General features: G+C 43.3%; 1 protein-coding gene across 2 annotated transcripts; it reads right to left on the bottom strand.

Annotated features, from left to right (window-relative positions):
• Positions 1–3,658: 3,658 nt before the first annotated feature.
• Positions 3,659–24,739, bottom strand: poglut1 (protein O-glucosyltransferase 1). Of its 2 annotated transcripts, XM_069884424.1 has the most exons (11): positions 24,651–24,739; positions 23,177–23,261; positions 21,474–21,617; positions 19,737–19,872; positions 13,701–13,822; positions 11,876–11,935; positions 10,875–10,974; positions 9,871–9,929; positions 6,293–6,460; positions 5,463–5,519; positions 3,659–4,512 (listed from the first exon to the last, which is right to left on the bottom strand). In XM_069884424.1, the coding sequence occupies exons 1-11, from the start codon at positions 24,727–24,729 to the stop codon at positions 4,356–4,358; spliced, it is 1,167 nt and encodes a 388-aa protein (XP_069740525.1). In that variant the 5' UTR covers positions 24,730–24,739; the 3' UTR covers positions 3,659–4,355. The 2 variants fall into 2 exon arrangements, with proteins under 2 accessions (XP_069740525.1, XP_069740526.1); XM_069884425.1 differs by lacking the exon at positions 5,463–5,519.
• Positions 24,740–24,965: the final 226 nt, after the last annotated feature.

The following is a 24,965-nucleotide window of genomic DNA, read 5'->3' as shown; positions in this document are numbered from 1 at the left end:
CTTTACTCTTTGGAGAAAAGGAAGATGAGAAGAGACATGATAGAGGTATACAAGAAATTAAGAGGGATAGAGTGGACAGCCAGCACCTTCTTCCTAGGGCACATGGGTTTAAGCCAGTGGGTGGCTTGAAGGGAGATATTAGAGGAAGGTTTTTTTTTTAAACCCAGAGTGGTTGGTGCGTGGAATACCTGGGTCAGTGGTGGAGGCAGCTACATTGATGAAATTCGGGAGACTAGTAGACATGCACATGGATGAATTCAAAGTGGAGGGTTATGTGGGAGGCAGGGTCTGAAAGTTGGCACATCACTGTGCTGTATTATGTTATATGTTTTAACTAGATCTTTTTTCACTCTTCTGAACTTAGCAGTACAAGCCAAATGTAGATCTCTCCTCGTAGGAATCAGAATCAGGTTTATAATCATGAAATTTATTGTTTTGCAGCAGCAGAATTATGCAGAACATGATGTAAAATTACTATAAATTATAATTGTAAAGATTTTTAAAAATACAAATAAGTAGTGCAAAACAAGAGAAAAACTGAGGTTCATTGTCCATTCAGAAATCTTGTAGAAACCCCAACACTGAGGAACCAATCTGTTGAATCTTCAAATACTTACATTCTTCCTTCCAGAGGCCAGTCTTGGTCACGATATCTCTGGTATGGTTTGAACATTAAAATGTCTTTCACCACCCTGCAATAAAGGCCAACATTCCAATGGCTTTTTTAAACTTTCCAATGTAGTTGCAAATTTTAGAAATTCTTGTATAAGAACACCCAGATCCCTCTGAACACTAACATCTTTCAATCCCCACCAATTACACAATCTGATTCTACCTGTGGACATCCACTGCACTCAGTCTGTCATGTCCACCCACCATTTAACCTGTCCACATCCCCCACGAAACATCCTTTCACAATTCACATTCCTACCAGTGCCATCAGCAGACTTGGATACACTACACCAACTCTCCACGTCCTGATCACTGATGCAGCTTGCAAGCAACTGGGTGTCTTTCCCTCCAGCACACCCCTAGTAACAGCTTAAAAGTAAATCACAAAATTCTGTAGACACTGTGATTGAAGTAAAAACACAAAATGCTGGAGAGGTTCAAGGCAAAGATACATAACCAATGTTTCAGGCTTGAGACCTTCTTCCAAGTATGAGAGAATGCTAGCAAGTGTCTGAACAAAAGGAGGGAAGTGGCAAGGCAGGAGATGATACGTGGAGAAAGGAGGGAGGGGACAGCAGCAATGAGGGAGAGGGGAAAATAGCAGGGCTGTGTGGGTAAAAGAATTGGAAGGGCAGGAAAAGGGGGAGGGAAAAGACAAGCAGGTTTAATGGAAGCCAGTAAAGTCAATTTTCATGCCACGAGGCTGGAGAGTGCCCAGACAGAAAATAAGGTGTTGTTCCTCAATCTGTGGGTGGTCTGAGTGGGACAGTACACAAGGCCATGGACAGACATGTGAGCACAAGAGTGACCCAAAATTGAAATGCTTGGCCATTGGTAGGTCGCTGTGGTTGCAAATGGAGCAGTGAAGTGATCGCTCAGTCTGCGACCGTTCTCTCCAGTGTAGAGAATGCCACAAAGGGTGCAGTAAATAAGTCCTTTGGATGTACAAGTGATGTGTTGCTTCCCATGAAAGGCCTGTTTGGGGTCTCAACTGTGGTGAGGGAGAAGGTGCGGCAAGAGTTGCACCTCCTATGGGCACAGGGGAAGGTACTGGGGGTCCAATAGGTGGGGAGGGATGAGTGCAAGAGGGAATTGTAGAGGGAACAGTCCCTGCAGAAGACCGAGAGGGGAGAAGGAAAAATGTGTCTGGTGCCAGAAATTCCAGTGGATGTTTTGGATGTAGAGGCTGGAGGAGTGATAGGTGAGAATGAGGGAGATTATGTTTGTTGCATCTGGGGGCAGAGGGGGCTGGGCAGATGAATGGGAAGTAGAGGAGATGAGGGTGAGGGCTGAGTTGATAATGGTGGAAGGGAAGCCACATTTGTGGAAAAAAGTAGACATTTCAGAAGTTCTGGACTGAAAGACCTAATCTTAGGAACAGATGCGGCAGAGACAAAGTAATTGAGAGGTGATGGAATCCTTGCAGGGAGCAGGGTGTTAGGAAGTGTAGTCCAGATAGTTGTGGGAGTTGGAGGGTTTGTAGTATATGCCAGTCACAGCTTCCTGCTGACTTTCATCTGTTCACTGCCCCTCACCTCATACAAGTATACCTGCAATCCCATGTGCTCTAACTTTTAAGCTCTTTTCTGTGGCTTTTAAAAATATATAATGCCTTTTGAAAGTTCAAACAGCCATTTTAATTAATTCACTCTCCTTCCGCTAGATGCAGAAGAAGCAGTTGGCCATCTGGCCCATTGAGCCTGCTCCTGTATTCAACAAGATCATGGCTGATCTGGTCATAGACTCAGCTCTACTTACTCACCTGTTCCCCATAAACCAATTCCTCTGCTGTATGAAAACCTAACTCTTGAACATATCTAATGAGACACCTTCTACTATTTCCTTGGGAAGAGGATTCCACTTAAGCTGGGAGAAGCTATTTCTCCCAATCTGTCCTAAATCTATTCCCCAGAATCTTACAAGATAAAGCAGAAACAGACCATTCAGCCCATCGAGTCTCTCCTCTATTCCATCATGAGCTGATCCATTCTTACTCAGCCCCACTCCCCTGCCTTCTCCCCATAACCCTTGATACCTTGACAATTTAGATACCTTTCAATTTCTGCATTAAATACACCCAATGACCTGGTCTCCACAGATGCCCATGGCAGCAAATTCCAGAGGTTCACCACTCTCAGGCTACAGAAATTCCTCCATATCCCTTCAAATCCTGAAGTTGTGCCCTTTTGTCGTAGACTCATCTACCATGGGAAACAACTTTCCTACATCTACTCTGTCCAGGACATTCCGCATTTGAGGTCCCTCCTCATTCTTCTGACAATGAAATGGTCTTTAACAGAAGCCCATATCCTTCTGATTAAAGACAGAATTACTGCCAACACTGGGTTCAAGCTTTCCCTCCAAAGACCTCCACAAGGAAAGAATTTAATCAGAGCTGTACAGCACAGAAATGTCACACCCATGCCTAACCTTTTGCCCATCTCCACTAATCTCATCTGTTTGCATCAGCCTCATATCCTTCCTATTTAAGCAGAGATCTACATTCCTTTCTCAAGTACACAGATTGTATCTTTTGCCACTCACTCCTCTGACAGACTTCCAGACATTTACCACTCCTTGTGTAACTTGCCTTTCGGATCTTCTTTAAACCTCCTTCCGCTCTCCTTTTTTTAAAATACCGTGACGTGGGGAAAAAGATTCCATCTGTGTTGCTCATAATGTTATACACTTCCATCAGCCCATCCCCCAGCCTCCTTCACTCCCAGGAAAACAAGCCCAACCTATCTCATCTCTCCCATAACTAAAGCCCTCCAATCCAGCAAACATCCAGGTGAATCTCCTCTGCACCCTCTCCAGAGTAACCACATCCTTCCTAGTGTGGTGATCAGAAATGCACCAAGTGCGGTCTGAACGGTGTGCAAAGCTGCAGCACGCTGACCCCAACTTCACTCTGCCCTATCCAGAGTTCATACAAGGGTTCTTGCTTTCATTGATTGAAGAAACATTTAAAGCCTCTTGCACACAATTTAGAAAAAAACCAATTTATTAGACTAATCAAACCCGTTATTTTGTCTTTCTCTCTTGGCCATGGTCAGGTTGTGCTTTGCTGTCCTTCCCCTGCCTTTTCATTGGTGGAGGTGATGGGTGAGGCGGATAGTCCTACTGTTCCATCCTGCTAGCTCGGTACACACACCATACAGGTAAAGTGATAGACCACTTCATCAGTGAGGGAAGACTTTTGGGAAAGGATTATCCAACCATCAGACACAAATCTGGTCAGGAATGGAACAAAGGTCAGGAATTCAGGCTCACAAAGGTTTCAAAGAGATAATGAGAGGAACACAACAGCTCCTGACAGTATTAAGAATGTCACTCCAACAACCTGGATGCACAGAAGATTTGCAGGAGTCGCCTTCATTTACATTAGAAGTCTCCAACAACTGTCCTTAATCAGGATGAAATGGATTGGGATGAATGTCAGTGAGTGATAGCATGTCTTGTCCAAACTGCTAATCAATGTCACGGGCAGTAGGATTTCTTGTGAGTTTAAATCTGACAAGGGGATGATCGACCTGTGTGGAGATGGGCTGTAGGACTCAACAAAGCTGAACAAGTTATCAGTTTCACTGAAAGCCCATGGAATGTCATTGATCTCAGAAAACTTGCTGAACTTGGTGTGGCTTGTCGTTCCCAGACGCAGGGTGTCCAAGAGGATCTGTAAGCTACAGTTCATTGTGCCTGGCCTTGTCAACAATCTGAGCATAGCCCTTGTGCCTCATTGGTTTGTACTGCAGCAGTTTGGAATATTCCCCCAGCAGCAGCCTCCAGTAGCAGGAAACATCCTTCATACGCAAGTGATCCTGGATGAATCTGCGGCCTCTGGTAAAGACAAATGTAGAATTATACAATGGGGAAACAGGCTCTTCAGCCCAACTTGCCCTTTCTGACCAATATGTCCCACCCACACTAGTCCCACTTGCCTGCATTTACAAACATGAGGAAGGGAGTTACGGAAAAAGCCAATGTTTACAAGGAATGAGAAGGCCAACTAGATCTGATCGCTCGGCTGGGCAATGACAAAAGGGAGTGCTGGAGGTTATCAAGTCAGCACTGCACTCCTTCCAGTCAGTGCATTCCGGGTTCAAATCCCACTCTAGGGATGGGAACACGATTCCCAAAAGCAGGGGAAATCTCCCCAGAGAACTTAGGCCTCAATTGCCATCAGAAATTTAAAATAAAAACTGTGTTAATCTAGTTTATGGGAGTGTGCCATGCATGAATTTTCTGCCTGAGAGGAGACCAGATCAATGGAAACACAAGGTGGAGAAAGACGCTTTTTTTAAAAAAACAACAGAGAATTGAAGGTTCTGGGGAACGGGCACAGAGGATGAGGCCAGCATTGATCAACCATGATCACACTGAGGGACAGTGTTCCCTGCTCCTTGCGTTCCTGTGAACTGTCATGGTGAGTTATAGCAATGACCTCCTGCCTTCTTCATAGGCAGGAGGCACTTAGCAATAGATATGTCTGTGGGCACTGCAACCTTTGTATCCAGCCTGTATGTAGTGATTGTTAATTGGACTTGAACTGTTTTAGGGACAGTGATAATATTTAGGGTGAGAGTACTGGAAGGGAAACTTCAACGTCTCCAGATATGCTGTCTGATGCAGACGGAGTGTCTCCAGTGGTTTGATTTTTGTTCCATACTCGAGCATCTGTGGTCTCCTGGGTACCCAGTGAGAACTGATAATAGGTAAAGAGACCCAGGGGAAGTAGAGTTCTTGCTGAGTGTTAGATTTCATTGGTAATCAGCTGTTTTGGGACTCACCTTTCTGCAATGTCCCGAGCAACCTTGTCATTTTCCTTCACAAAATGCAACAAATTTCTAAAAAAATAGAAGTCAAACAAATAACAACATTGTCCTCAGGTGCTGCTGCTGTACGTCCAGTCCTTGGGCAGGCTTGGGCTCCGCTCCACGTCACCCTCCCTGCACATGCAGGCTTCACGTTTAGACCAAATACAGAGGCTGTGGGATTACACTGACTGTGCACATCAACTCTATATGAGAACACCCTCAATACCCAGGCATCTTGCAAAACAAAAATCACACCGTGCACTTATGCACACTTTCTGCAGTCATGCTATGCTGTTTTAACTCCCTTGCGCACTCACATCACACTTTATCAACCCCCTTTCACACTCAGACTGCACTATATCAAGCACCTTGCTTACTCAGACCACCCAGGTTCACATCACTTGCACATTCAGACCGCAGATTCACCCCTGCCCACCCCCTGCACACTATTTCAACCCTTTCACACAGGCTAAACTGCTTTAACCCCTTTGCACACTGACACTCCCTGTCCCCACAGGTGAACAATTACAGCTCCTGTATAGACTGCAAATATTACAGGGGCCATTTGTCTCTCAATCCCCTGCAGACTTTCTCTAAGTACAGCATCAAACCCTGGTTCACTCCTGATCAGCCTAGAATTCTTTTTTCCCATCGTAATTTCCCCACTACTCCATGAAAGCCATGATTAGACCTGCTTCTGTAAACCAGCGAGTCCAACTGGTGCACGATAAGATTAGTAGTTATAGGCTCAGTAAGACTTGGAAGGCCTGCTGAGGTTGCTACTGCCCATTCCCTAGGCTTACCGTACATCAGAGAGGTCTTGCTTGACAGGAATATAATGCACCCATGGCTTCAACTGTGGGTAAAAGAATTCCAGCCATTCATTCCCTACGTGGAAAACCAGCGATCCACACAAGAAGAGGTGCTTGAATCGGAAGCTGGCCGCGACTCCTCGAAAGTTAAACAAGTATCTAGGCAAAAGAGTACATACATTTCAGTCCTTGAGTTTTACCAACAACTTCCAGTAAGACCATCTTGCTCTCTCTCTCTCTCTCCCTTTGCAGACAAGGACAAGTGGGACTTGCATAGTGTTCATATATTGCAAGCTAACTGCCAGGAAGGATCCCTTCTGAAATGCCTAGGGAGCTCAGTGCTGAATTACACAAAAGAGGACTGTTCCTTTTAGGATGTGCTTCTCCTCTACTTTTCCACTCTCAGGTCCCCCTCTATCCCCATCTACAACTAGGGCTTGTTTTCAAAGCAAGCAAGCTATTGAATTTGAGAAAAATGTTCTACAAGTTTGCTTTACCGCTGAAAATAAAAAGAGTGGCTTTGAGATTTGTACTGAGATGGAGTATACAAAACAGAATCAGTACTCATCTGGATCAGCAGGAGTTGGCAGCTGTTTGTTAATGGAGTGAAATACGAAAGTCTGCAGACACTGTGACTGTAGTGAAAACACAGAAATGCTGGAGAAACCCAGTCAGTCTTGCACCAGCATTCATAGGAGGGAAAGATATGTAAATGACATTTTGGGCTTGAGCCCTTCTTCAAGGTATGGAGTTGAGTCTTACTAACTTGGTTGGAGCTTTTCTGATAAAGTATCATGTTATATGGCGAGCTCTCCACTGGCCACCGAGACAGAACTGCACCAAAGAAGAGGTACAAGGACTGCCTAAAGAAAGCTCTTGGTGCCTGCCACATTGACCACCGCCAGTGGGCTGATATCGCCTCAAACCGTGCATCTTGGCGCCTCACAGTTCGGTGGGCAGCAACCTCCTTTGAAGAAGACCGCAGAGCCCACCTCACTGTCAAAAGACAAAAGAGGAAAAATCCAACACCCAACCCCAACCCACTAATTTTCCCTTGCAACCGCTGCAACCGTGTCTGCCTGTCCTGCATCGGACTTGTCAGCCACAAACGAGCCTGCAGCTGACATTGACATTACCCCTCCATAAATCTTTGTCCGTGAAGCCAAGCCAAAGAAGAATATGGTGGAAGTGGTGCTATAGACTTCCAAAAGGCACATGAGTGATATCAAGACTGAAGTCCATGGAATGTGTGTGATGTGGCAAAGATCAGGGATGGGCCAGAGAGTTGGGAAATAATTGAAAACCAACAAAGAAAGACCAGCATGGTTGTGGAGAGAAGACAGAGCAAATAATATGAAAAAAGACAGCAAGACTTCTGAAGGTGTATAAAAATAAAAGTAGCTAAAGTAAACCTTGCTGAAGGGCTCAAGGTCGAAATGTTGGTTATGTATCTTTACTATATAAAGTAAACTGACCTGCTGAGTTTTTCCAGCATTGAGTTTTTAACTTCATCCAGTGTCTGCAGACTTTTGTGTTTTACTCCTAGCTAAAGTAAATGTTGATTCTTAACAGATTGTGACTGGCTAATTAAGAATGGCAAAAATGTTACATTATGATTGTCAATTAGTTTTCAGTATAGAATAATCCAATTAGAAAAGGCAATCAAGAGGCAAGAGAGAGGAAGAACTTGGAACACTCGCTATAGGACGAAAAATAAAATGATATGCTGCACATTGGAAACAAAAGCAGAAAATGCTGGAACTTCTCATCAGGCCAGGCAGCTTCCATGAAGAGAAAACCAAGCAATGTTTTGGTGTGCAGAAATGAAAGAGATGCAACCTATGTGCATTATCAGTTTTTGCTCCATGGGACTACATACTAGGATTTTAAAGAAAGTGGCTGTGTTTGATGGTTGCAATCTACCAAAATTCCTGAGATTCTGGAGGAATCCCAAAGGACTGGAAAATTTAAAAAAATGTAATTTGCAGATGACAGAAAGAAACCATGAGTGAGAAAGATGATTTTTTTTTACTTCAAGGGGATACAGAGAGGCTGTTAGAATGCTGGTTAATTTAAAAGAGATTTAATGCTGGGAAACAAGAACTGTTAGAGGTCAATAGAAAGAACCATTAGAACAGAAACAGGCCTTCTAGTCTACACCAAACTATTTTTCTGCTCATCTCACTGGCCTGTACCTCTCCTATCCATGTACCTGTCCAAACTTTTCTTATATGTCAAAATTGAGCTTTCTTTTACCAATTCAGCTGTTAGTTCGTTCAAGACTCCCACCACTCTGTGTGAAGTTCCCCCTAATTTTCCCTGTAAACCTCCCCTTTCCACCCTTAACCGTGTCTTCTAATTTTTACCTCACCTAACCTCAGTGACAAAATCCTGCTTGCATTTACTCTATACCCATCATAATTTAGTATATGTCTATCAAATCTCTCATTGTTCTAATACGCTCCTAACCTGTTTAACCTTTCCCTGAAACTCAGTTCTTCAAGTCCTGGTAGCATCCTTCTATATCTCCTCAGCACTCCCAAACTTATGCACACAAGAGGTTGTCTAAACTATATTAAAACACCAGGAACTCAGACATACAAGGGGAAAGTCAATATGATCATAAAATATTGTTTTGGAATGTTGGGTCCAGTTCTGGGAACCACCCTTAAATAAGATTTTAAAAAAAGGCTTTGAAGAGCGTGCAGAAAAATGATCAAAATCATTCCAGGGATAAGGGACTTCAGTGATGTGGAAATGGGAGGGTTGTTCTTACAACTTAAGTGATTAGAAGGGGATCAGAAAGTGTATCTAAAGATCATAAAATGTGCAGAAGAAGTGCATAGAGAAAACCTGTTCCCTCTGATGGATGATTGATAAACGAGGAGGCAGTTGACCCCAAAAATGACACGAGGAGGGTTTACTTTTATGCATTGAGTAGTTAGGGCCTGCAAGGCCCTGTTAAAGTTAGAAGTGCAAAGGGATTCAATTGTCGCATTCAAAAGGGAGGTGGACAAGCAACTAAAACTGCAGGCCACTGGAAAGCGGCAGCAAATTGGGGTCAGCTACATTGCTCTTACACAGAAACCGCATCAGCCTTCTGCACTGTTAATATTTGCAATTCTGGGAACCACCTTTCCTCTTTAATGTCAGGATAAGAAGGCAGTTAGTGACCTAATTCCAAGGAAATGGGAAGGATAATTCTGCATAAGATTCATGAAACAGGCTATGAGGAGTTTTTAAGAATTATTTTTATGTAATGGAGGCATCACTGGCTACCCGTAGCTGGACACAGATAATGATGTTGAGCTTTCTTTTTGAACCTCGGCAGTCCTTTATCATTCTGTTTTGATACAACTCAATAGCCACTGGTATAGGGTCATGATGAATCACAGAGAAAATGGTCTTCCCACAAGGATATATGATTCAGCTTTGTGATCACTTTTTAAATATATTTGAATCTAGGTTATTGAGTAAACTGAAAAGTGAGATTTGAAGTCATGGTTTGTCCAGGTCTCTGGATTACTAGTTCAGCAATTAAGCCACTGCACCACAATCCTGTCACATACTTGTATTTGCAGTGTTCCACCAATGGAATTTCTTTAGCAGGTGGTTTTCCAAGTGTATCCTGTAAATAGATCAAATTAACACATCAACAACAGCACCAGTTTGCATTTTATAGGGAGCTTTAAAAGTAGCTAAAGCTCCATAGAAAACAAGCAGTATTAGATACTGGGTTATGCAAGGTGTTGGGGCAGGTAACCAGAAGCTTGGTCAAAGAGGTAGATTTTACGAAGCAACTTAATCAAGGAAAGGTTGAGAGCTGGGGGATAGGAGGGAATTTCCAAGCAAGACCAAGACATCTGGAGACTCCACTGCGTTTGGTGGAAGGATGAAGTCTAGATGTGCCCACACGAGATTTGGACTGGGAGAGCACAGGGCTGGAGGCAGGAAGTCAGGAGAGGCGGGCATGCATAATAATTTAAAAGCAAAGATTAGGATTTTAAGACTGAGGCTTTGCTGGCATGGAACAGAGAGCAGCAGGGAGATGGGTGAACAGGAGGGTGTGAGTGTTGTATCAGGACAACAATTCATTGAGCTGAGATTTTGAAATCAATCCTGCCTTCATCATAAGGTGTAGGAGCAGAAAGGCTATTCAGCCCATCGAGTTTGCCCCTCCATTTAATCACGTTGATGGGGTGAAGTTAAAATGTGCAAGATTCACTTTAGTCAGGTTTCTCGTGCAGTGGAACTTTGCTCCAATTGACTGTATACAGCGATCACAAATTCAACACTGGCTGGGATACGACTGTCTAAATCAGACATTCTCAACCTTTCCTTAGGACTCTGCACAAAGTTTATGGGCTCCTTCCCTGTGAAGCCATTAAGTTTAGTTGGGTTCTTTTGCACTTCTAGCCTACCATCTACATAAAAAACATTTCAGTCTGTGGCCCCTTTTAAATGTACTGTGGCCTCTGGAGGGGGGAGGGTATATGGTTTAAATGAGCTACCATTAAAGGAATTTTTAAACTATACAAATGTTTTCTATAGACACCCAACTCCTGGAGCTTACCTTTTCAGACTTCCAAGCTTGATTTTTCGTGTACTCTGCATCGACAAGCAATGGGTCATGCCGAGAGAGCAGAACAAGAGGATCCCGTTCTGAACTGGTTCTGAAATTGAAACAAACCACTTCATTTCCACCAGTACAGCATTTCACTTTTAAGAGAAAGTGGCAGACACACACACACACAGACAGACAGGAGTCATGGGTGGTGTGAGAAGCGCATGTGAGGATAGGGTGTTACAACTGCAGAGTAATAAGTCTATGTAGTGTGGGCCAACAAACTTAGAATAGATTTTAAAATATCTCTCCCACACACAAATCCAGGGACAGGTGTTAAAATGGGAATTAAGATTCCATCCGTGCACCTTAGCTTAATGATTGCACATCCTTTAGGGTTGCTCGATCTAAACATTACTTTGCCTTGATTCACTAAGTGTATTGGCAACAGATATCAATAAATGTGCCCAGTTTTAAAAAGATATACACACAGCGTAAAATTGAATAGACCAACAACACAAACCCCATGATTGGTTGTTACCCATCGAGTGGACAAAAATTATCAATCTGACATTGACATGACATATTTTCATGAAATGAAATGTAAAGCAAAGGTTTGGGACATTATTAAACTACCTGTAGTTTCGATGCTTTTTGTATTTCTCTGAAAATTCTCCTACCAAATATGAACCAATGTTAGAAATTTGAACCCTTTTTCCAGTCAGTGAGAAATGTTCATTTTGAGAGGCTGGTACAACAGGGTTTGACTCCCCTAACAGGGAACCTTGTGCCCAAACCTCTCAATAACATACCTTACTATAACAATTAAAAACCCTTCCATTATTCATAGTAAATTCTCTTAGGTTCTTTAAAAACACTATTTAGCTAAGATACATTTTGGAACATCCTTCATTTTGAGGCAGAAGGAGCTGACACCTGGGTTCAGGTTTCTTTGTCCAATTCCCAGTTGTCCCTCCACCATTAGGGATACCTGTTTAATCCTGAATTACCTTGATCCTCTGAAGAAACCCTTTGGGACTTTCTTCTCCCATGGCCATTCTTCAGCAGATCTGGTGAAGGAAAGAGTGGATTGTGATATGTTGATTTCTGCTCTAAATAAAATGATTTTTAAATTTATTTTGCACTACCTGCTATATTCCACCACAAGGTGACCTGACGCAATAGCTCACAAAACTCTATATTGGTACATGTGATGATTAACAGCTCTTCAGGTTCTTTAACGAGAGAAGAGAGAGGTTTAAGCGGGATCTGAGGGACAACTTTTTCCTCTCAGAAGGTGGTCTGAATCTGGAACGAGTGCCAGCAGAAGCTACTTTAGCGGGTACAATTACAACGTTCAAGAGACAATTGGACAGATATGTCGATAGGAAGGGTTTAGAAGAATACGGAGCAACGAATTCAGAATGCCAACTTAGTTATCTATTGCACTGTGGGGCCTGTTCCATGCTCATCTTCCTGTCCCTTGTTTAACATACCAAGAACAGCACAGCTTGTTCTACTTGCTGCACATTAGAAAAATCTGTTATCAGAGATATTCCCTATGTTCTAACCTTTCCTCTGCAATATCAGGACAATGATTCAATTTCCCTCTTTACTTCCCAACAACCCGGAACATTCTCTTGTTCACATACCCATCAAAGCTCTTCTGTGTGAGAGTTACACATTCTTCTTGTAACTGTGTGGCCTTCCTCACAAGATGTACAGGTTGATTAGTTGGCTATTGTTAATGGGCTTCTAGATAAAGTGGACATAGAGATGTTTCCAGAAGCGGGAGAGTCCAGGACCAGAGGGCGTAGCCTCAGAATAAAAGGACACTTCTTTCCAACAGAAGAGAAATTTCTTCAGCCAGAAGGTGGTGTACCTGTGGAATTTGTTACCAGATGGCTATGGATGTCATGTCATAAGTTCTGGATTAGTGAGGGTGCCAAAGGTTATGGAGAAAGCAGGAAAATGAGGTTGAGAGGGGAAAAAAAAAATCAGCCATGACTGAATAGAGGAGCTGATTCGAATAGGCTGAATGGCCCAATTCTGATCCTATGTCTTAAGTTACTGATTAGTGTAGACGAGAATCAAAAACAAAATTCATAGGTACTGGTTGGCTTCTGCTTTTAATTTATCTTTCCAGTTGTTGCAGCTTTTCATTACTGCTGTTTGCTCTCTTTCCCAAATTCTGACAGCAGATTTCAGGCCCAAAACATCAAACCTCTTTTTCTTTCCACAGGCAGCAGGCCTCTTATATTTTTTTCTGGACCAGCAAATTCATTCTCTTTGGAATAAATTAAATTAGACATACAGCATGGTAATAAGGTCTTCTGCTTCACGAGCCCGTGCCACTCAAATATCTCAATTAACTTACAAAGCCCCTATGTTTTGGAGGGTGGGAGGAAACGGGAATCCCAGAGGAAATTTATGCAGACACAGAGAGAATGTACAAACTCCTTACAGACAGCACCGGATTCGAATCTGGGTTGCTGGCATTGTAATAACATTGCGCTAACTGTGCTGCCCGATAATTGAGAATTAAAGTATCTAACTTTATTATAGACTGAGTGAATACTTGAGGCCACAAGACTTCAACATCAGGATAGAGACACTGGCAAGAAGGGAACTAGCTTCGTCAGACCAGTTTGCCTACCCTTGTGGTTTTTACTCTGCACCATCCCAACCACAAGATCTCACATGTGTAAATAATCTTGGGATTGTCAGAGCTTGGCTGAACCCTAAACATGGGGGATATGGAAGATTTGCACACACCCACTACTTGCATGGTCAGATCCCATTTCAGTACTGTCTCTGCCTCCACATTCAACTCACGTTTTCAATTCCTTCCTCATCAGGTCCCAACGTCCAAGTCCTGTGGGATAAATAGGCCAGACTGCTGGACCTCCCTCCCAGAAGGTCCATGCAGGATACATGATGTCGTAGTATTCTGATGTCTGGGAGAAAGGGACAATTGCTTTCAAATACAATAGAAAGGCAAAGTTAGAGATAAATCAACATAGCAGCAAGGAGACGATATCAAACTCTCACTTATTCCACAACCGCTCTTTGACCATAAGTTGTTACAGTGGCCCTCAGAAAAAGAAAAATGAGAGTTTTCTGACTGAAAATTCTGATTGCTCACCGCCACGCTCCAATTCCCTTTTACACCGCCACGCTCCAATTCCCTTTTACACCGCCACGCTCCAATTCCCTTTTACACCGCCACGCTCCAATTCCCTTTTACACCGCCACGCTCCAATTCCCTTTTACACCGCCACGCTCCAATTCCCTTTTACACCGCCACGCTCCAATTCCCTTTTACACCGCCACGCTCCAATTCCCTTTTACACCGCCACGCTCCAATTCCCTTTTACACCGCCACGCTCCAATTCCCTTTTACACCGCCACGCTCCAATTCCCTTTTACACCGCCACGCTCCAATTCCCTTTTACACCGCCACGCTCCAATTCCCTTTTACACCGCCACGCTCCAATTCCCTTTTACACCGCCACGCTCCAATTCCCTTTTACACCGCCACGCTCCAATTCCCTTTTACACCGCCACGCTCCAATTCCCTTTTACACCGCCACGCTCCAATTCCCTTTTACACCGCCACGCTCCAATTCCCTTTTACACCGCCACGCTCCAATTCCCTTTTACACCGCCACGCTCCAATTCCCTTTTACACCGCCACGCTCCAATTCCCTTTTACACCGCCACGCTCCAATTCCCTTTTACACCGCCACGCTCCAATTCCCTTTTACACCGCCACGCTCCAATTCCCTTTTACACCGCCACGCTCCAATTCCCTTTTACACCGCCACGCTCCAATTCCCTTTTACACCGCCACGCTCCAATTCCCTTTTACACCGCCACGCTCCAATTCCCTTTTACACCGCCACGCTCCAATTCCCTTTTACACCGCCACGCTCCAATTCCCTTTTACACCGCCACGCTCCAATTCCCTTTTACACCGCCACGCTCCAATTCCCTTTTACACCGCCACGCTCCAATTCCCTTTTACACCGCCACGCTCCAATTCCCTTTTACACCGCCACGCTCCAATTCCCTTTTACACCGCCACCTCCAATTCCCTTTTACACCGCCACGCTCCAATTCCCTTTTACACCGCCACGCTCCAATTCCCTTTTACACCGCCACGCTCCAATTCCCTTTTACACCGCCACGCTCCAATTCCCTTTTACACCGCCACGCTCCAATTCCCTTTTACACCGCCACGCTCCAATTCCCTTTTACACCGCCACGCTCCAATTCCCTTTTACACCGCCACGCTCCAATTCCCTTTTACACCGCCACGCTCCAATTCCCTTTTACACCGCCACGCTCCAATTCCCTTTTACACCGCCACGCTCCAATTCCCTTTTACACCGCCACGCTCCAATTCCCTTTTACACCGCCACGCTCCAATTCCCTTTTACACCGCCACGCTCCAATTCCCTTTTACACCGCCACGCTCCAATTCCCTTTTACACCGCCACGCTCCAATTCCCTTTTACACCGCCACGCTCCAATTCCCTTTTACACCGCCACGCTCCAATTCCCTTTTACACCGCCACGCTCCAATTCCCTTTTACACCGCCACGCTCCAATTCCCTTTTACACCGCCACGCTCCAATTCCCTTTTACACCGCCACGCTCCAATTCCCTTTTACACCGCCACGCTCCAATTCCCTTTTACACCGCCACGCTCCAATTCCCTTTTACACCGCCACGCTCCAATTCCCTTTTACACCGCCACGCTCCAATTCCCTTTTACACCGCCACGCTCCAATTCCCTTTTACACCGCCACGCTCCAATTCCCTTTTACACCGCCACGCTCCAATTCCCTTTTACACCGCCACGCTCCAATTCCCTTTTACACCGCCACGCTCCAATTCCCTTTTACACCGCCACGCTCCAATTCCCTTTTACACCGCCACGCTCCAATTCCATTTTACACCGCCACGCTCCAATTCCCTTTTACACCGCCACGCTCCAATTCCCTTTTACACCGCCAAGCTCCAATTCCCTTTTACTTTGGCTACTGTCCCATTCTTCTGAACTCCTCATTTTCTCATCCCAACCACTTCACAGCTCTTACGTAAATAAGTATTTTAATGTCATTGTGTAAACAAATGGAACAAAATTTAAAAGTACAACCGCAGTACTAACAATACAACGTGCAACAACATATAAAACAGTAAAAAAAATAAAAAGAAAAAAAGCAGCATTAAAACAACACAAAATTCAAATACACTAATTGGTGGAGTTTAATTCTTGAATGGCTCTGGGATAGAAACCGTTCTTGAGTCTGTTTGTCCGTGATTTAATGGACCTATATCGACTACCCGAGGGCAATAAATCGAACAAATGATAGGCCGGGTGAGTAGAATCCTTGAGAATATTAGCTGCGTTCCTGATACAGCGAGATCAAAATAAATTTTCCAAAGGGGACAAGAAAACCCAGTGATCTTCTGGGCCGCATTGATAACTCGCTGAAGATCCCTCTTATCTGCTGCAGTACAGCTGGCAAACTACACGGGAATGCAGTAAGTTGGTACACTTTCAAAAGAGCAGCAATAGAAGGACATCAATAACTTCTCCTATAGATTAATTTTCCTAAGGATTCTCAGGAAATGGAGACATTGATGTGCCTTCTTGACTATCACGGTGGTATTAATAATCCAAGAAAGATCCTCAGCCAAATACATTCCCAGAAACTTGAAAGTTGTAAACCTTTCCACACAGTCCCCATTAATATACCAATGGAGCTGGGTCCATACTGTTCCTCCTGAAATCCATTACAAGCTCTTTCATCTTCAAGGAATTCAATACCAGATTTTTTCTGAGCACCACACTGACAGTCTGTGTTCTTCATCCCCATAGGCTGAGTCATTGTCCTTGAAATGAGCCCAACCACTGTCATATCATCAACAAATTTTATGATGGAATTAGAGGAATACTCAGACACAGTCGCAATATAAAGAGAGTACAACACTGGGCTCAACACATAGCCTTGCGGGGAACCAGTGCTAAGTTTGAGAGTAGGGGGAAATGTGCGCCTAGGAATGGTTTGTTAAAAAGTCCTCAATGCATAGACAAATCGATCTGGAAAATCCTAAGTCATCAGGTTTACCAACCAGTCTGCCTGGAAAAAGTTTTTAAGGAGAACTAAAGTCTATAAAAAGCACCCTCACAGAGCATCCCTGTTGTTCTAAGTGGGTCAAGGCAAAGTGAAGAATAGTGGCAATAGCATCCACAGTAGATCTATTAGCCCTGTAAGCCAACTGGTTTGGATCAAAGGTGTTAAAGCAACCAGATAATAATCGTTGAGGCCCTTGATAACCTTTTTCTTAGGCAGTGAAATGATTGTAACAGCCTTTAGGCATGGTGGGATGATAGATTTTGACCGGGACCTGTTGAAAATCTTGTGAAGATCTCAGATAGAGAGTTCACACACTCCTTCAGATGGTTTCCACACTCCTTCAGCATCCTGCCTGACACGCCATGCAGCACAGACAAATAACTTAAATGTTCATTGCAATGGACAACAAAGATTTTGCCTCCTGAACACTTTTGGGTGTATTTTATGGATTTTAGTATGCTGATCATGAAAATAACCTTAAAATTTTCCTATCATGTACCTTTTTTTTAAATAGACACAAGCTATTTTTGTGATTTCCTGTCATATTTTTAACATGCTTCAAGCGTACAAAACTATGAAGTGCAATATGTCATTGAAATTTCATTTTCTGCATTCACACTTGGACTTCTTCCTTGCTGATCTTGGTGAAGTCAGTTACAAACGTGGTGAAAGGTTTCACAAGGACATTGCGACTAGGTATCAGGGCAACTGGAATCCATCAATGCTGGCTGACTATATTTGGACATTGACATGAGAGGCATCAGATGCTGAGTACAAACGAAAATCAGCAGCAAAACATTTTTAGGTCAGTTGAACTAACGCAATGTGGCAGCGTCATGATGTGATGCTGGTAAATATACTAAATTTAATAAAAGCTTATTTAATGCTTCTCTAACCCCACATGATAGAGCAAATCTGAAATTATCTGTGTTCGGCTTGAAGTCGTCTATCATAATTTCCAATTCAAGGTCAAGTATCTGCTACAATCATGAAAGTTGCAGCATAGGGGAACGCAACATACAGATCAAAATGCTGATTTTCCTCATATAACCATCGTCCAGCCAACCCTTGCTTGTCCATTCCTCTCTGGTTTAAGTTTTCCTACATAAGTAACATTGATGGCACTTCACTGCCTGGGACATTATAGAATCAAAAGGATTTATGGTAAAGAGGGAAGCTGTTCAACTAATGTGTCCGTGCTGAAAACTGTTAGGTCAATTGCAATTCCCAACTCTTGGTCTTCAGCATTTGAGGTAGTCCTCCAATGAAGGATTTCCCTCCACTACTATTTCAGGGCCCAGCTCTTTTTTCTTCAAATAATTTTTAATTTTTCACACTGTGAACCAATATCAACCAAAGTATGTACAAACGTATCTCATTAAATTTACACAGTGGTCTTTTCTCCCCTTTCCCTCCCTCCCCTCTACCCACCCCCCTGCAATACCCATAAATATTCAAGGGCCCAGCTACTCTTCAGATGAAATTTACTTACCCCTCAACATCCCTCTAATCCCACTGAAAGTTAACATGTAGCTACAGCAAGCAACAAGCTGTGATGGTCTTTACTGCAAGATGAATTGAGTACAAATGTTGGGATGTTGAGTTTCAGTGATATGGAGCTCTAGTGGGGCCACATCTGGAATATTGTGCACAGATCTGGTCTCCTCCCTAAAGATCAAGGAGGGAGAACAGCAAAAGTTCACCAGTTTGTCTCTTGGAATGGCAGGTTGGTTATAAGTCAAAAGACCAGGTGGCAGTTAGCGTGACACTATTAGAATGGCAGTAACCCAGGTTCAACTCAGACACTGTCTCTAAAGGAGTTTGTACATTCTCCCCATGACCTGTGTGGGTTTTCCCCGGGTGCTCAGTTTTTCTCCCACCCACCAAAAGGTATGGGGTTGTAGGTTAATTCGCCATCACGGGTCTCAAAGGCTGGAATCAGCTTCTACTGTGTGGTAAATAAAATGTAAAATTTAAATTTAATGAAGCATCTGAGCTTTTACTCTCTTGAATTGATAAGATTGAAATCTACAAAGATCTTCTGCGGGGAGAACATGGGATGATGTTCCTCTGGCTCAGGTGTCTAGATCCAGGGATCACAGTTTTAAAATGAAGGAATGGGTACTAAAATCCAAGGTGAGAAGAAACGTTGTTCGCACACAGGGGAGTGAATCTTTGGAATTCTCTATCCAAAAGGTTTGTGGAGGCTCCGTTGCAGAGTACATTCAAGGTGGGCATCAAAATAATTGTAGTAATGAGGAGAATCAATGGATGTGTGCTTAGTGCAGGGGAAACATTGGAGGCAAAGTATCAGCATAATCAACTTGAATGCTGGTGCAGACACAAGGGAATGTGACCTTGGCCATTTCCTTAATCTATTCCCTCTAGGTTTTGGTGTGTTTGCTAGAGGAAATAGGTATTTCCAAAATTCACCTCTCATAATTTTATACACTTTGATTATATCTCCCATTCTTTGGCTTGGCTTCGCGGACGAAGATTTATGGAGGGGGTAAATGTCCACGTCAGCTGCAGGCTCATTTGTGGCTGACAAGTCCGATGTGGGACAGGCAGACACGGTTGCAGCGGTTGCGGGGGGGGGGGGGGCATTAAGAAACTGGGAAAGGTCCTATACAAAAGCAAGATGAGGAAAAGTGTGCATTACTTTGACAATTGGAGATGAGCAATTTGTACCTGGTTTAGGTTGGACTTGTCCTTCTCTTACCTTACTGAAAGATAAAATAGGCCTGATAGATTTCAACCATTTCGGAACCTGAGGGTAGTCTCGTACATTGAGGACAAATTCCATGTCTGGGAGCTCATCGATTATTTCTAGTATAAAATGCTCAACACCACTGCACCTAAATTCAAAAGAGAAAAGAGAAAAGGTTGAGATCCAGATTTTGATCAAGATTTGAGACTACCATTCTTCCCTGCTTAGTCAATCCTGTCCAAGTTGGAAGATTGCAGCTTTAATTCCCACTGCGGGATTTGAGCCGCCAAAGATCATTGCTGACCTTCTGTGCGTGATGGTGAGGGAGTTTGATAGTGGTCTCCCTCTTTCCAATGAATCACCGCATTAAGATCTTATCTACTCTTTTATCTGCATTATTTGGAAGGGGAGAATAGGAGCTATCCTCAGTACATTGAAGGATGTATCAGGCAACCATCAAAAGCTCCATTTAGAGACCAAGCAAATCTCCACTGATTGAATTGCATTCCATCAGCGGAGAAAACATTCTGCCTATGCCCCTCCATAATTAACAAATAATTCCTGTAGTTGAACCTGTAGATAATTCTTGATTCTCACCACTGGATGATAATCAAATGGTCCCTGTGTGATTTCAATACAATGTTCCATGCCCTTTAACAACACTAGATCAGCCAATCTCGACCTTCGTACGTCAGAGGATTGTGTTCAAGAGTCAAGAGGTCATGTTACAACTCTACGAATCTCTGGTGAGACCACATTTGTATTGTGTTGGGTTCTGGTCACCTCATTATCGGAAAGACATTAAAGCTATGGAGAGGGTTCAGAGGATATTTACATTGCCTAGATTGGAAAACAAGTCTTATGAGGCAAGGTTAGCAGAGCTAGGACTTTTCTCTTTGGAGCGAAGAAGGTTGAGATGAGACTTAGTAGGTGCTGACAAGATTCTGAGAGGCAAAGATAGGGTAGACATCCAGCAACTTTTCCCCAGGGTGGGAGTAACAAACACCAGAGAACATCTGTACAGAGTGAAAGTGTAGGGGAAACATCAGGGGTAAGGTTATTTTTCTTTTATACAGATTTGTGGGTTCCTGGAATGCATTAGCAGGAGTGGTGGTTGAGGCTGAAACATTAGGGGCCTATAAGAGACTCTTAGACAGGCACGTGGACAAAAGAAAAATAGAGGGTCACGATGTACAAAGGGTTCAGTTTATTTTTGGTAGGAATATATGGGTTGGCAGAACATCAAGGTTCTGTGGTTTTTTTTGCTATGGTCCTCTTAGGACTCTGCTCAAAGTTTATGGGCCCCCTTCCCTGTGAAGCAGTCAAGTTTTGGTTTCTTCCATTCTTCTACCAACTACAGAAAAAACAAAAAATATTTATGTTTTGCGAAGTCAAAAGAAAACAAGGCTTTTACTCAAATGTGTGGTGGCCCCCAGGAGGGACGTAGAATGGCTGCCCTAGGTTATCATATAGCAGCAGACAATTAAGGGCAGATGATGCAGCTCAAGACTAGGCAATGTTTCTAATCTCTTAACCTTGATCCATCTTAATTTTATCAAGCAACTCACTTCTGGTTATGCCACTATATTAGGACATTTGACTGAACAAGCAGCATCAAGAAATGGTGAAGTCAGGTTTTCAGTGGTTAACAGATGCCAGAGAATTTCAGAATCAAGGAAAGATGCTATGCCTGTGGCCATTTCAGTCTGAGAATAAATGCACAAAAATCCAAACAGGTTGTGGTCCCACCTGGCAGGAAACATACAGTTGTCTTGACGATAGAGCTTGCCCTTAATTATCTGGTAGTGTGTCCCCACATTTTGACCGACAATCTCTGCCATCATTTCCTCAGAGATTCCTTGCCAGAAAGGTGTTAGGTCATCCTCTAGCACACTGAGTAAAACACAAAATAAGCTCGTTGATCAAAGGTTCACAGTTACACATTTCCAATCTTGGTCACTAGTTCTCCAGAAAACATTGATAATCTACTGAAAAACAATTCTGCAGATGTTAAAAATTGGAAATAGAAACAGAGATCAGTGAAAATTCACAGTGGTTGTGAAGAGAGGCAATCAGTGGAACAAGTCATGGTGTTAATGCTTTGGGTCAACAAGAGTTTCACTCAGTTTCATAATTTGTTCCGGAGGGATTTGTCCTGGAGCTCCAGTCCAAGACCAGGGCAACAGTATATACTATCTGTAAAATGTACTTAGGTTCCTCTGCAGCACCTCCAAGCTCACAGGCATTACCACAGGAAAGACAACATACACATGAGATGTCAACTACCTGTAGTTTTCCCCAAGACTCACACCATCCTGAATTGAAAACACGTTGAGTTTTGTCACCATCTTGGAGTCTCAGAAAATGGTTTGAGAACACCAACCCAAATCTCAACGTGGACAAGGCAAAGGAGATGATTGTGGAATTCAAGAGGACGAAGGTCGGCCATTCTCCACTACACATGCACACAAGGGATGACTCTATCCTGAATTCACAACACCTCATTAGTCAGGAAGGCATAGCAGCACCTACACTTCCTAAGGAGGTTAAGGAGGTAGGGCTAACTCCCATTTTGATCACCTTTTACAGAAGCACAACTGAGAGGGTCCTGTCTAGTTGCATTATTGTGTTGTATAGTAGTTGCAAAACATCAGACTATATAGAGGATCATAAAAATACCCAGAAGATAACTGGAGTCTGTCTCCCTTTCTTCTAGAGATGACATTTACTGGGAGTGCAATCTGAATAGGGCTTAATCAATTACACAAGACTCTTTCCATCCAGTACACAGCATCTTCCACCCACTACCATCAAGAAGGTGGTACAGAAGCATCAAAATTGGAACTGCCGGACTGGGGAAATCGCTTCTTCCCACAGGCTGCAAGAATGATGAACACTGATGAACAGTATGCTATAACTGTGAAAGTCATCCCAAATATTTATATATTTATTTTGATTATGCAATCTTTATGAACTGTGTATTGTGTGATTTTGTGCATGCACCATGGTTCGGAAAGACGCTATTTCATTAGAACATACATGTACAATCAGATGATAATGAATTTAAATCCTTGAACCACTTTCTTCTCAAAGATAATCCCTGATGGGCAGTGAATACTTGCTTCACCAACATTGCCCATGTGATATAACTGAATGAATGAAAAATGGGATGGTCTTGTTTTCCTGGTTGAAACTCTTCGGAATTATCTGGCCAGGCATATAAATTCTACAGAAATTCAAGTTTGTGTATTTGGTTCAGTCATCTTCCAAACACGGGATCTGTAGCTGTTTTCCAAGAGACTGTGAATAGAAGATGGGGATAAGGCTGAAGCTGAAACTGAGGACGAACGTGATGGAGCCAATTACATCAGAGCTCAGCGTGGGAAAATTTAAAGATCAATACATAATTCAAAAAGCAAAATATGCTTTACAGAAAAAAAGTGATCCCATACCGTTGGTGACAACTGCAGTTATGAGAGCTACAAGGCTCGTAAGATCTCAAAGCAGCTGTTATCTTGTTTGTATTCTTCAGCCAATCTTCATTTGGAAAATAAAGACAACAATGTTAGAAATGGATTTATAATTGAGGTATTCAGGAGAATGTGAACTTGATTCTGGCTGATCCCAATCATTCCATTACTGCTCAAAACTGCAGAGAACAGGCATTAAAGTTGTATCAAGTATCTGAAATTTGACAAGAAATTGAAAATTCTAAGACTAGGGTATGACATTCTTGCTGATAAGATTTAATGTACATGGAACAATAAAAGATAGATCAGGCATCACTGCCTTACTACTAAAGAAATGAGCAGCGTAATCATGCACCTATTATTTCTACCATGGAAACTACAATAAAATCCCTGTTAAATGGAATTCAAGCAACCGGCAGTCTCAAGTATCTGGAAATATATTAATCTGACATCTACCAATCCCCATAGGTGCCAGATACTGGGTTTTTATTTTAACTGTATAGAAGTGCAGAAAGGCTGTGTGCTTTACGCTGGGGTTTTGAATTCTTTACAGGCTGGGTATTGTAGTTTACTCTGTGCAAGGGTACATCAGGCCATTTGGGCACTTCAATTATAAATGGCTCAAAAGGTTGATTGATTATTGAATTACTTTTTGCCAAACAAGCTTTTGTTGGCACATACAACCCTGTTTAGTGCCAAGGTGATAGAGCTGGTTTCTGAATATGTCCTCCAACTGCAGTCTCATATTTTTAGAATTATCTGACTAAAGCAACCTTTGCAATCACGCATTCATATTTATTAATCCATTTCAAATGCCTCCTCCCCAATCCAAGGCACATTATGCAATGCCAAACTTTGTGAATAAAAATATATATTACAGAAGCCCAGCAAATTAACTCACAGTATCTCTGTTTACTTCCAAATCTCACAATCAGATCAGAAAAAAATAGAAATATTCAACAGGCCAGTGACCTGGATTCAAATCCCCTGCTGACTGTAAGGAGCTTGTATGTTCTCCTGTGTATGCATGGGTTTCTGCTGGTTTATGACAGTTTGTTTCAAAGATTAACGGGGTTGGTTTGTTAATTTGGCACAGGGTGTATTTAGATGGCATAGCCCGTTCACCACCCCGAGCCCACCCTTTCCCCAGTCTGTCCTCCAGCCCATTCACCCACAGCCCACCTTGTTTCACTCAGCCTGTTCACCATCCACAACCACCCTGAACCCTGGCCTGTTCAACCACAGCCCAGCCTGTCATCCCCACCACCACTTCCATCCCCTCCCCACCCCACAACACCAGCCTGTTCACCCACAGCCCGCACTGTCCCTTTGGCCTGTTCACCACCAACAGCCCTCCCTGTCCCCCGGCCTGTTCCTCCACAGCCCCCCTGCACCCAAGCTCCCCGGGCTTGCATGACAGAAGCCGGTGCCCAAAACCGGCCGAGAGCCGCTGTACCTGCTCCGCTGCCGTCTGCGGCTCCCCACACACTTGGAATCCACACGACCGCCGCCAACAGCCACCATTTTGCAGCCATGGCGCATGCCCACATCTGCCGCTCTGAGATCCAATCGTCATCCTGGCCTCTCGTCGCCATGGCAACAGACTCTCGGGCCTAGTTAACCGCAGAAATAAATAATGCTGGTAAAGATACATAGTCAAGAAGTACAAAACCACACAGGGATGCAGGTTGCTCCAACAGAATCAATTAAACCACCATGAGACAGAAAAGAATCAAACGATAAATAAATATTCATAGTTGCAGTTGTGCAG

Source organism: Narcine bancroftii, chromosome 6 (assembly GCF_036971445.1).
Source record: "Narcine bancroftii isolate sNarBan1 chromosome 6, sNarBan1.hap1, whole genome shotgun sequence".
NCBI lineage: Eukaryota > Metazoa > Chordata > Chondrichthyes > Torpediniformes > Narcinidae > Narcine > Narcine bancroftii.
Note: the sequence above shows the minus strand (reverse complement) of the source record. Positions and strands in the feature narration are given on the sequence as shown.